This window comes from Marmota marmota, unplaced genomic scaffold (genome assembly GCF_001458135.2).
Source record: "Marmota marmota marmota unplaced genomic scaffold, marMar, whole genome shotgun sequence".
Taxonomy (NCBI): Eukaryota; Metazoa; Chordata; class Mammalia; order Rodentia; family Sciuridae; genus Marmota; species Marmota marmota.
Window position 1 is genome coordinate 3,362,155 of NW_026000022.1, and position 13,411 is coordinate 3,375,565.

The 13,411-nt window shown below is 40.2% G+C and overlaps 1 protein-coding gene across 2 annotated transcripts in view; it reads right to left on the reverse strand.

Annotated features, from left to right (window-relative positions):
* The window catches only part of Slc9a2 (solute carrier family 9 member A2), a 92,085-nt gene that overhangs the window by 14,961 nt on the left and 63,713 nt on the right, over window positions 1–13,411 (reverse strand). For both annotated transcript variants that reach the window (XM_015505013.2, XM_048810471.1), the window contains exons 6-8: window positions 8,645–8,734; window positions 8,036–8,106; window positions 1,808–1,969 (exon numbers count right to left, since the gene is read on the reverse strand). In XM_015505013.2, coding sequence (XP_015360499.1) covers window positions 1,808–1,969; window positions 8,036–8,106; window positions 8,645–8,734 — 323 coding nt within the window. The remainder of the gene's footprint in view (window positions 1–1,807; window positions 1,970–8,035; window positions 8,107–8,644; window positions 8,735–13,411) is intronic.

A 13,411-nucleotide genomic window follows, 5' to 3' on the forward strand; every position in this document is an offset into this window, starting at 1 on the left:
TGATTACCAATTTCAAAATGAACTATTATCAGAAAGGAAAATTGAGATGCCCCTCATCTGAGATCACAAAAATCAAGTCTCTTTTAAAAAGCTGTTTTACTGAGTTCCTTGCTGTAACTGTAAATAGGATAGTGTTTAAGAAAGACCATAAAAGCCAGGCACAGTGGGACACTGCTGTAATCCCAGCAGCTCCAGAGGCTGAGGCAGGAGGATCACAAGTTCAACGCTAGTCTCAGCAACCTAGCGAGGTACTAAGCAATTCAATGAGACCCTGTTTCTAAATAAAATACAAAAAATGGCTGGGGATGTGCCTCAGTGGTTAAGTTCCCCTGAGTTCAATCCTCAGTACAAAATAAATTAATAAATAAAAATACCATAAACATGTAAAGCTAGAAGGGTCCTTAAAGATCCAATCTAAACCCAATTCTATTTTCTTTTGAAGAATCTCAAGCTCAAGAGACCAGGTCAAGATCACAAAGCAATACTTGCAGAGCTGAAGCTCTAAGTTAGGCATTCTACTGTTTGACACAGGGCTGTTTCTGATGAAATGTAATGCCATACTTCTTAGACCTCATGATCACTCCTTTTTATTCTAAACCATGTAAACTCCCATAATTTATTTTTTGCTTTTTTTTCATTCATGGGGTTAAATCCAGGGGCACCCTACTACTGTACTACACCCTCAGCCCTTTCTATTTTTATTTCAATACAGGTCTTGCTAATTTGTTGAAGCTGGCTTTAAACTTGTGATCCTCCTGTCTCAGCCTCCCAAGTTGCTGGGATTACAGGAGTGCATCATTGTGCCAGGTGTAAGCTCCCATAATTTTTATAGGAGGCTTAGAGTCCTAGTAAAAATTATAATTTCTGTGGTGGGATATTATGTGGTCTTCTTCCTCTTTCACTTCAACTTTCTCATAGTTAGCTCTTAATTACATGAAATTTAGTTCAAATGAGTTTCAAGCTCATGTACATCAGAAGAAATCAGTGGGAACCTATAACTTCTATCACCTTTGTGATAGAAAAGGAATGATGTTGACAGGATGAAATAACCTCACTTGCCAAGTGTGACTCTATTCATGGTTCTGCTGATAATGATTGAAAGGAAAGTCTCTTCTCCATGCTGGGTCTGAACTTCCTTGTTTTTAAAATTAGGGAGACAAACTAGATTAGTGGATCTCAACCCCACCTGAATATTAGAAACATCTGGAGAACTTTTAAATATACCTAGACCTGAGGTCTAGGTATATTTAAAAGTTCTCCAGATGTTTCTACCAATTATATCAGACCAGAGATTTTGATATAATTGGTTGGGAGTGGGGTCCAGCCATCTGTATTATTTAAAGACTCCCAAGGTGTCTCCAATGTGTTCAGAACCACTGCACCAAATGTCCACTATTATTCTTCCCAAACTTTCAACTATGATTGAATAATCTATAATGAAATAGCTATGTTAGTACATGCATATTTATAGTAGCAAATATAGCAAAGATTAAAATAATTTCACTTTACAATTTGGGCTAAGGGGACTTTAATTTCCCAAAGCAAATATAATAAAGGCATAAACATCCTGAACATGACAGCATTTCCTGGCTCATCAACTCTAAACTAGTATAGCATAAAAATATAGCCTAATGTAAGTTAAAACATGACACATTTCTAGCTTTTACATTTTAATCAGAATCTCCTAGGAGATCTTACAGCATCCCAATGGAATGCAGGCCAGTTTTTAAAAATAATGATTGGTTTCAAAAAAACTATCAAAGCATATTCAGTACTAGTAACTTTTATTCACAAAAACCATACTTACTTTAGAGATGCAAAAGAGGGGACAGTACTTATCATTCCAGTCTCTGCCATCTCAATAGCATGTTTTATTTCCAGCTTTTTATATAAGGACACAATGCTTGACTTGGGTTGGTTTTCCCGAATCAAAAGCTTCCGAAGGTATTTGTCATCAAATTTCTTAAACCTGTAAATAAAGAAAGTCAAATTTTGAATTAGTGAAAACCGTACTGACTGATAAAACAAACAAATGAAAAAACTCCCAGGTAAAAATTATTAGCCGCATTTAGCTAATCTGATCTTAATGTCTATTTTTATATAGGTATGCTGGTATATATGTGTGTATACAACACATATAATATACTTATGTGTATGTATGCACACAAATATCTACATAATACATAAACTTGCACATGGATAGTTTTTTATATGACCAGAACATACATACATATATCTACTATTCACTAAAGATTAAATATATCTATATGTATATCTATATATATTTATCCCTTTAATATTTTTCTACTTCCTCTTTCAGCAAATGTGTTATCCATACTTGGTATTGCCACTTGCTCTGCTGTGATTATGGAGTAGTCACAAGCCTCGCTTTTGCCTCCAACACTCCACGGAAGCTGCTGTCACAGAAGTCATTAGTGAACCCCACAGTGAAATCCAGTGGCCAGCTGGTATCTCATCCTTCCTGGCCTCAACTGCTTAACACATGGTTTTCATTTGGCTCCCAGTATACTACACCCCGGGTGCCTACTACCTCCTTCTTGGCTTCTTTTGTTGGTTCCGTGCCTTCTTTCTGACCTCTCAATGTAGGAATGTCCTAGGGGTCCATCCTTGGTCTACTTCCCCTGGGCATCTTGCCCAGTTTCATGCCTTTTCACAACATCTCTATATTCAAGACTCCATAATTCATCTCTCCAGCTCCAACCTCTTTCCCTAAACCCAGACATGAACATTCCCCTGCTTACTGGTTAAGTAAGTGTTCAGTTATAAAAAGGTGGATAGGAAGGCTCTATAGAGAAAATTACCATTGAGGAGAGACTTAGAGGAGGTGTATGAATGAGTTCTTCAGGTATCTGGGGACAGACATCACTGGTTAAGTGTTTATCAGGCATCTCATACTTGACATGTTGAAACTGAACCCAGCTCCCACAATCCTCCCAATCTTGGATAAAAGTGACTCCACTGGGTCCAAAACTGGTGTCATCTGTAATTCTTCTATGATATTCCATAGTATGGGCTTAATTGTGCCCAATCAAAAATTCATATGTTGAATTCCTAACTCCTAGTTTATCTGAATGTAATTGTATCTGGGGATAGGGTCTTTCCAAACACAATTAAGTTAAGATGAAGTTACTAGGGTGGGCTCTAATCCAATATGACAGGTGTCCTTATAAGAAGAGGACATTTGGACATAGTTGCATGCAGAGGGAAGACAAGGTGAAGAGTCAGGGAGAACAACTTCGTCTGCAAGTCAAGGAGATTCCTGGAGCAACCCTGTCCTCACAAGGAACCACCCTAGCTCAGACCTCCACCCCAGAACGGTAAGAAAACTCATTTCTGTTGTTGGAGCCACTTAACTATGTAGCAGGTGCAGGGCACTATTATTCCACATCCACTCTAGCAACAATTTCTGTTGATCTGCATCAAAATACTTAGAGAATCCAACACCCTCTCACCACTTCTAACACCAGTACCAGGGTCCAAGTCCTCTTTCACTGGACGTTCACACTGAATTGTGTACCTAATTGGTGTGCTGGCCTCCTGGTCCTAGGGCCTATTCTCAACACAGAAGACTGAGTGCTCCTGTTAGAATGTCAGTCAAACAGTATGACTTCTCACTTGAATAAAAGCACTGCGGCCTATGAGGCCTTCCAAAATCTGGGTCTGCACCTCTGAGCACTGTGTGCCTCTTCCTCGGCAGCAGCTTCACTAGGGTCCTTTCTGTCTTAGATACTTCCCACCGGCACTCTGGGCCCTTATGCTTATTATTCCTTCTATTAGGGATGTCTGTCCCCAGATACCTGAAGAACTCATTCTTACACCTCGTCCAAGTCTCTCCTCAATGGTAATTTTTCTCTATACAGCCTTCCTATCCATCTTTTTATAATTGAACACCCCTTCTCCACCCTCTGCATTTTCTATTTCACTTCCCAGGTGTATCTTTCTACATAGCGTTTATCACTTTCTAACAAGAAAAGTAATTTCTTTATCTTATTTTCTATCTCTTGGCACTAGAATATAAGATCTACATACACAGGGACTTTTGTCTTCTCCTGTATCACCTGTTCTTAGAAGAGTGTCTGGCACACTATTGATGAGGTGTAATAGATCATTTGGTCCCAGTGTCTCCTTGTGTTCACATTTTCTGCCATCTTACCTGAAATGTCATCCTGCCATGGCTTGGTGACATGCCCTGCCTGCTTCCAGCTACTGGACTCAATAATATCATTCCTTTTGATGAATGGGCTATTAGCACATGAGGAGGGAAGAGGAGCCTTCAGATGGGCTTACACACTGAAGCCTGCACGCTGTGCTTCCACAGGCCTCACGGGAACATGTGTGCAGAGTGGCACAAAGGTGCAATCACATGAGTGAGCCAGAGTCAACCCACCCCTGTCACATCAGGCAAGGGTAGCTAGGATCAGCTGACCACCAGCCAAACCCTTGCAGCATGAGCAAGACCAGCCCAGATCAGCACAGCCCAAACCCAGACCAACTGACTCACAGTCTTGTGACTCATGCACTGTAACAATAAATGAAGGCTGTTTTGAGTAGTTGTATTTTGGCATGGTTTGTTGAGCAACATTATTGTGCCAGCATGTAAGTAAAGCAGCATGCAATAAATGTTCGTTGAGAAAGAAATACATGTGTTACAGTGATCACCATAAACCCGAAGAGGTTTATAGGCACACCTATGCCATGAAAGGAACAAATGTTAACTCACAATCTTGGCACTGGTCCTTTCTTCTAAATACTGGAGGGCTCTCAATAGGGAAAGGGGAGCCATCCTGAATGGGCTTTGGTACTGACTGACTACCACACTAAAGGGAGCGCCTACTGTTTCCCAGTTTATTTTGAATTTCATGTTAGGCCCCTGGAGCCAGGATTCCTGACAACAGCACCGCATCTTGAACTTCTTTTATTGTTATTATTGTTTTCGCTAGAGATAAGCAAAAGGAAGGACAAACATTGAGGACAATGGCATTTGATCTATGCTGTGCAGAGATTGTGTATTTTCTCTCTCTCTTCATTTCTGCTTCTTTCATTTATCTGCCAAGTTATACATAGGTGTTCTCTTTCACCATCATTAGAGACCTTTTGCTAAGTCTTAGTAATGTGTCCACCGTGTAACCCTTTCATTTCATTCCCAAAGGATCAAAGACCTCATGAACTCTCTGCCAGGACCACTAGAAATCCAAAGCATAAGGTCTTTGGAGGAAAAAGAAAGAAACCCAACATGCCTAGAACAATCACTTATTTGTGTATGTCCTTTTTAGTCAAATAAATAATTATATATTTTTGAGAGATGAACTCTGAGCACAGTATTAAAAATAACCTGTTTCAGCACCCCCTCTCCCGTACCCACCTACTTCTTTGTTCTGCCTGAGACTCACAGGTATATACGACAATCCAGAAAATCATTTGAAATTTACCTGGGAATAATTGTGCAAGGAAATCTATAAATGTTTACAAAATTATTAAATGAAGTCTATTCACTGCTGAGAAAAGTGTTAGAGAAGGAGAAACTTTATTTTCCAGACATGAGCCAGTTGGCTCGGCTGTCCTTGGCACTCACGGTCCATAGCCTGGCTGCCTGGGGATGTCTGCCTGGGATGACCTTGTGGACCCAGAGACAGTGTCTCTGCCCAAAAACAGGACAGAGGGACTTCCTCTGGCATTCCTTTGCCTGAGTTCCAAACCAAACCCTCACCATCACGGTGTCCATCTTTCCAGGGCCCTGCAGGCTGCTGACCTGAATCTGATGCCTACTCATGTCTATTTTCTTCCCCATCAGGTAGGCAGGAGTGGTAGGAATGGAGAGCCCAATCTTCACTTTGGGTGAGATCCTAACTGTTCTGGGTTACACCTCTCACTCACCTCCTCGGGAGATTACTGATAGGATTCTAGAGAAAGGGAAAAGAATGGTTGGGTAGAAAGGGAGACACTTGGTGGAGAAGAGGCATGGTTACAAAAACAACAGAGAAAGGAGAGAGGAAAGTCAGGTTCTCTGGCTTGGCCCAAGCAAGGACCCATGTACGTGAGGATGGTCCCCCAAATGAGAAGCAGGCTTGGGTAGAGAGACATGGGGCAGATGGGGCAAGTTTTCTGACTCACCTCTGGCCTCTGAAGTCCTGAATGTTTCCCAGGAGAAATGGCTTTTTTTTTCCTGCCTATTTTTACAATGTAGATGGTATTTTGCTTTATTTTATTACCTTGTGCTCCCATGTGGCTAACGGGGCACTCTCCTCACACATAAACTATCTTTTATTTATGAACTAAGGCAAAGCCCAGGGGACCTTTCTACATTAGTAAACAGAACTGCAAACCTTGTAAAGGTTGTTCTGCCATCTTTATAGTTCATTGTATTGCTTAATGATCTCTGTCCCTGACTCTTCTCTGACTCCTCTCTCTCTCTCTCTCTCTCTCTCTCTCTCTCTCTCTCTCTCTCTCCACACACACACACACACACACACACACCTGTTTACTAGGCAGCTGTTTTATTGTCTCTATTATGTTGCACACTTTTAGAGGCCCCAGCCAATATCCTGTCAGCACAGGTGAGCAAACAAAGTCTCAGAAATTCTCTGATGTTAAATTATATACATGGGCAGGTTGACTAACTTTATGTAAATTAGTAGTGGAGAGAAAGTTTTGTTAGCAAATTCAGAAGGAAAAGGCAAGAGAGATCCTCCAAATATAGTTTAGAATATTGTTCTTCTGTCTTCAGGGTCCAGATTCCATGATACTTCCTTCAAAAGTCTTATCCAGCCAGCGATATGCCTATAAATGTTCCACAAACTGCTCTATGAAGAAAGGTGCCTACTTATAACGTCGTCAGATCCATGATGTGAGCTCTCCAAAGCATCCATCCTGGTGGCACCATATGTGCAGAGGGGAGGCCACACACCTGGTGATCTCCTGCTCGCTGGTGAGGGCTGGCTCCTGGACCCCACTCTCCCCCGCTCTGCTGTCACGACTCATCGATACTTCGTGACCCCATGTCTCTGCTTTTCAATTTAAACTACTGCATCAGTCTAATTCTGCCGGGCTAGTCTACCTTTCCACTACAACTGTAAGAACTATGAAGACAGGACTATAAATCCACCACAGAACCATTTACAAAAAAAGTCAACTCTGTGTGCACGCATGCATGTGTGTATGTGTGTGACATACAGAAACATATGCAATCTTTCATCTAATTGAAGCCTTTAAAATATTTTGAATATTTGTGATTTCTACTAGTTTATTTACATCCTAGGTGCTCTAAATCTCTGCATTCAACAAAGTCTCACTGTGCGGCTGAATAGCAGTAACAGAAACCCTGTTGTTTGGACAGTAAACTGAGGGGCACATTACCACTGAGCTATGTCACCAGATCATTTCATTTTTTACTTTGCAACAAGATCTTACTAAGGCTGGCCTCAAATTCATGATCCTATTTCCTCAACCTCTCCAGTCACTATTATTATAGGCGTCCACCATCAGACCTGGCAGTAACTCCTATTATTAACAGATAGCCTGCATTCCTCAGCCTCCTTTACAGAGGAATGGCCATACACCAGGGTCCTAGCCATTTGATAAAAGTAGAGAAATTGTGACAGCTTCTGATAGCTCTGTTGAGGAGTCAGATAGCAGATGTGCTCTTTCTTTCTTTATGCAGTCTAGAATAGCTGATACCAAAGTACCAATTCTTGTCCAATAAGCAAATGTAGAAATGGAGGCCACTTTTGGTGTCTCAGCTGGTCAAAAGGATCCCGGGATCCTGAGGAAACTACGGAGTGGAACTCATCTATTAACAGCCCACCTCTGGCAACTGATATAAGAGAAATAAGCATCTACTTTGTTTAAGCTATTACTACCTATTCTTCCACATCTGTTATAGTTGAATTTTATCTGAAAGGACACACCATGCACAATATAATAAATATTTGCAACCCTGAAAATTGACACAAGTCAAAATATTCTGCTTCCAGAGTGACCCAGAGCCATTTCATAACACAATGACTCATGACCTTACTTGTCTCTCCAAAAGTTGTGACCCCAATGTCCACAAACGTCTTCAATGCCAGTCTTCACATGATCAAAAAACTAAAACAGAAAAAGCAGGCTAATTGATTAGCTATTACCCGAAGTCAGCAATTTTTAATTTATAATCATGACTAAACTGCAATGACCCTAACAGTTGTTGTTTCTTATTGTTGGTTTATTTTTCTGAAAGCAATAAAACCAACAATTTGTCTTCCAATCAGAGGGGATGTTGGTTATATCAATATTAAGCAATTACTATTTCAATTATTTTGATCATCATAAGAGTTTGTTCATAAGTTTGAAAAATATGAAAAATGGCAATAATTGTCAAAATGGTAAAAAGTGTGTAGAAGCATTTTTAGATTGAAGGAAGTAAAGACGGAGTTTCTTGCGCCCTCTGTTGATATAGGAGTTTAGCAAGCTGGCTTGGAGATGCCATCGTGGGATTATGATTATTATTATGCTCCCACGCAGACCTGCTCCAGGCCTGGCACCCTTCCTTTCTTCTGCAAATGAGCAATTGGGTGTCAAGTTGTTTTAATGATTCAAATATTTCTTTCTTTGTTCATGTAAGTGTTACACTTCATCAAGCACCTACCCGGCAGTGGATTTCTTCACTGACAGCTTGCTGCTTCTTATTAGATCTCTTAACGTCAAGAAACTCCACCAGTGGCCGGATGGTTATCCCCTACAAAGAAAAAAAAATATGTGAACCTTCTTATAAAATAAAATTAAAAATTCAATAACAACGCCTCCTAAATTTTGATGACCAATAACAAAATGTATTCTGCTGCCACAATTTTAAAAAAAAGTAAATGGAACATTTTGTTATTTTTTTCTTCCTTTTTGACAGCTGGCTTATTTTTGGAGGACAATGTCCTAACACAAAAGAATAGATTAAAATGGAAGAAATGATAATAATTCTAACAAATACTAGAGTATTATCCAGTTTGGAAGAATCACCTACTTCTTGTATGGTCCACAGAAATACTTCAACAATTCTTTCATTTGCTTATTTATCAAGACAATTTTAACTAAGTTCCTACTGCATCCATGCCAGGGGCTTGGGCATTTGGAACACAGTGATTAACAGTTCAGTAGCTCAGCTCTGAGACTTTGGAGTCTAATACAAAGTCAGATCTATCCAACAGCAACTAAAGCAGGGAAAGAGGAATGAGAAAGAGAACACAGGCCAGGGGTCAAGGAATGCTTTATACAGAGAAGCACTCAACAGGAGTGTTGGAAGTATCTCTAAGCAGTGACCTCAGGAAGGCCAAGGGCCAGCACTGGTGAGGGGCATGAAGTAAATCTGGGCATGTTCATGGATGAACTTGCGAAATGGAAAGAATAATCAGCTCTTCAGTAAAAAAAAAGAAAAAGAAATTCCCTAATGTGTCCAAAGTTTTCTACCACAGTGTGACAGCGAATATCTCAATTAATGATAGAACACTGAAAGCATTTTCATGAGAGAGCTCCCTGTCTGCCATTTAGCACAGTTCTGCATGTCCCAGTCCATTCAACAAGAACAGGCAAGGAAGGGGTAGATAAGAAGATTTTTGTTGCTATAGAGGATGATCTACTTTTCTGTCCACAAAATGAAGATAATCCTTTTTCGTTTAAAAATAACAAGAAAGATTTAAAAAGTGATGAATACAAAATGAACTTGCACGATCCATTCCATATACTTATTTAAAGATGTAAAAGAATATGTATTAGCAATGAAAAACAAGTATATGGTATAACCAGGACATATTAGTATACAATAATATGTGAAATATATTAGTATGTTATAAAGATAGTAAACACACACACACACATTAGATACATGTGTATGTGTGCATGTCTGTGAATATAGATTTGGATATACACAAACCCTATAACAAACACATAAACTCTTATGAAGCAAACTATAACATTAAAAGGATATTTGAAAGAAAGGCATATACAGTTCCTAGATAGGATAACAATATTCTGATGACAAATTGCTTCTCAATTATCATATTTATGCAATGTAATTCCAATACTATATTGACAAGGATTTTTAACAGAATTTGAGAAATTGATTTTAAATTAACCTGAAAGAGTAAATGTAATCAGAAAATTGTAGAAAAAGGAGGGTGAGGGGGGAATTTACAGATACAGAATGAATCACTAGCCATATACCTAAAAGTATGTGACAAGGCACCAAAGTAGGGCAGTTGGGGAGGCAGTGAGAGAGGGGGTGCAGGAAGTCTGCTTAGGCTCTTGCTCCATGGGTAGAGGAGAGGAAGGAATATTGAGTTTGCGGGAGGGGAGTGGAAGATACAATAAGGTCTAATCCATAGCATTTTGATTTCTTTCTTAAAAGTCCACATGTCTTTAAGAATGCATTTGGGAAATGGATGGCATTAGAGCAGATTATGCTAAGTGAAGCTAGCCAGTCCCTAAAAAACAAATGCCAAATGTCTTCTTTGATATAAGGAGAGTAACTAAGAACAGAGTCGGGACGAAGAGCATGAGAAGAAGATTAACATTAAACAGGGATGAGAGGTGGGAGGGAAAGGGAGAGAGAAGGGAAATTGCATGGAAATGGAAGGAGACCCTCAGGGTTATACAAAAGTACATACAAGAGGAAGTGAGGGGAAAGGGGAAAATAATACAAGGGGGAGAAATGAATGACAGCAGAGGGGGTAGAGAGAGAAGAGGGGAGGGGGGATAGTAGAGGATAGGAAAGGCAGCAGAATACAACAGACACTAGTATAGCAGTATGTAAAACAGTGGATGTGTAACTGATGTGATTCTGCAATCTGTATATGGGGTAAAAATGGGAGTTCATAACCCACTTGAATCAAAGTGTGAAATATGATATATCAAGAACTATGTAATGTTTTGAACAACCAACAATAAAAAATTTAAAAAAAAGAATGCATTTGACAATGTAAACACACATACACACAACTTTCCTTTCTTTTTTTTTTTTTGCGGGGGCTGGGGGGATACCAGGGATTGAACCCAGGGGCACTTAACCACTGAGGCACATCCCCAGCTTGATTTTTAAATTATTATTTGTTTTATTTTGAGACAGGGTCTCAGTACGTTGCTCAGGGCCTCACTATGTTGCTGAGGCTGGCTTTGAACTGGCAATCCTCGGCTTCAGCCTCCCTCCCGAGATGTCGGATTATAGGTGGGCACCACCACACCCAGCACACACACACACTTTTAAAAGGAGGTCCTAGGTTTTGTTCCATCCATCCAGCTCTGGGCAATTTTCAGCTTACTTTCATTTCAACTTTCTGAAAGGCAAAGTGACCTTGGCCAAATTTGGCAATTTGTGTTCTACTTGTATTCCAGTCCACTACTTTGCAGTAACAGGAAGTAATATCAGCTTCCAATCAACACACGTTCTGTTCTGTCATTTTTAATTGATGTAAATTAAAATGGGCCTAAACATGTGGCTTTCAGAGACGGCTGAGATCGCTGAGTTGCATATTCCAAAAGGCCACTTGCACGATAATAATTCAAGGAAAAGTCAAGAGAATGCAGGCAACTTTGAAACTTGTACAATATCTTCTACACTAACTGCCGCTTCCCAGGTTTGTCTCCCTGTCAGTGTTCAGTTAGTAAAGAACAAGTGAGTGTCCAGTGTTTGGAAATAGAGAGAATAAAAAAAAAAGATAGGGTGTGCATATATAAATATGGAGCAATAAATCCCACCATATGTACAACTGTAATGCACCAATAAGAAATATGGAAAAATACCATTGAGTACAGTGGTGCACACCTTTCATCCTAGCAGCTGGGGAGGCTGAGTCAGGAGGATCAAGAGTTCAAATCCAGCTTCAGCAAAAGCGAGGTGCTAAGCAACTCAGTGAGACCTTGTCTCTCATAAAATACAAAAATGGCTGGGGTTAAGTGTCCCTGAGTTCAATCCATGGTACCCCCTAAAATATATATATATGGAAAAAAAAACCAGACAGGGCCCATGCCCAGTCCCAATCTTCACATTGCTTCCTTCCACTAGACAGATAATCTGGAAGTCAATGTGCTAATTGAATAAGTCACAGCTCATCAACTCCAAGAAGGAAGTGTGGATACCACCCAGATCAACTCAGGTTTCTAAAAGTATGACATAGTTAAGTTTATCATTAATAAGCATACAAATGTGAGCTTATGTAGAGTTCCTTTTAATATCTGCCCCATCTCCTTGAATAATTTACAGTTGTCACGGTTTGTTGCCTTCTCTCCCCTCTTCCTTTCCTTCCTCCTTCTGTCCAATGGAGGCAGAAGACATGGCATTTGTGGATGCCACTTTTAGCTAAGCTGACTGTTATAGTCTAGGAACCAGGATCTCTGGTTGGGAGGAAGAGAGAGAAATACAAACACACACAAACCAAAAACATAGGTAACCTTTGACAAAGCACCTTATTTGATCACCGTGGAACATTTTTAGTTAAGTCAACTGGAGAGCAATTTGATAAGGCTTAGAAAGTAAGTTAAATTTTCTCCTGTTCATTTGGCTTTGGCACAGTCAACATCATACCTTACAGGCAGGATGAACTGTGAGACTCACTGGGCAGCAGTGCAGGAGAATAATAGGGAAGTGAGATTTGTTTTCCCTCTGGTTCTGTTTCTGCTTTCCTCCTACTCTACATTCCTCTGCTTACATTAATGTGATGGAGAAAGAAAGGGGAAAAACAAACTGTTGTGTGGTTAAAATGAGCATTCATTTGGTGTGTTCTTTGGTGAGGGGATGAATTATTGTTTTGGAAATCAAACAACAAAGGATGAGGAGAAACTGCCTTCTACCTCCTTGCAGACTTAGCAGTCCATTCCCAGAAAAACTTGAAGAAACTATATTCATTTATTTTAGAATGTCCCTACCATTGCTAACCTATCTTACATAAGACTTGATCACAAAGATTTCAAAACCAGTTGCCCAACAGCATTGTTTGAGAATGGCATACGTGGAATAAGAATCATAGAGGGTTGGAGCAGGTGTCCCTAGCCCCTGGCTGTTGGTCTTTGAGCACTCACCACCCTGCACAGTGGTGACCTGTAGGACATCCATCTTCTCCTAAACCACTTCTTTTACTGTATCACTGTATTTAAACAGGACTTACACTTTGAAAAAAAACTAAAACAAAGCCATCTTTTGACAGACATGCTCCTCTGCTCACTACCCCTTTCTCTGCCAGACTTCCATGAAATTTCCAGTATCGTCTCTCTCCAACGTCTCTCTTGTTCTTCTTGAACCCCATCAGTGGAGTTTCACCCTCACCATCCAACCCCTAAGGGTCCTTGTGAAGGGGCTGCTCCTCCCCACATTGCTGTCTCCCACAGTCCACTCTCCATTCACTCTTTGCTTGAACTCATAGCTGCTTTGGCA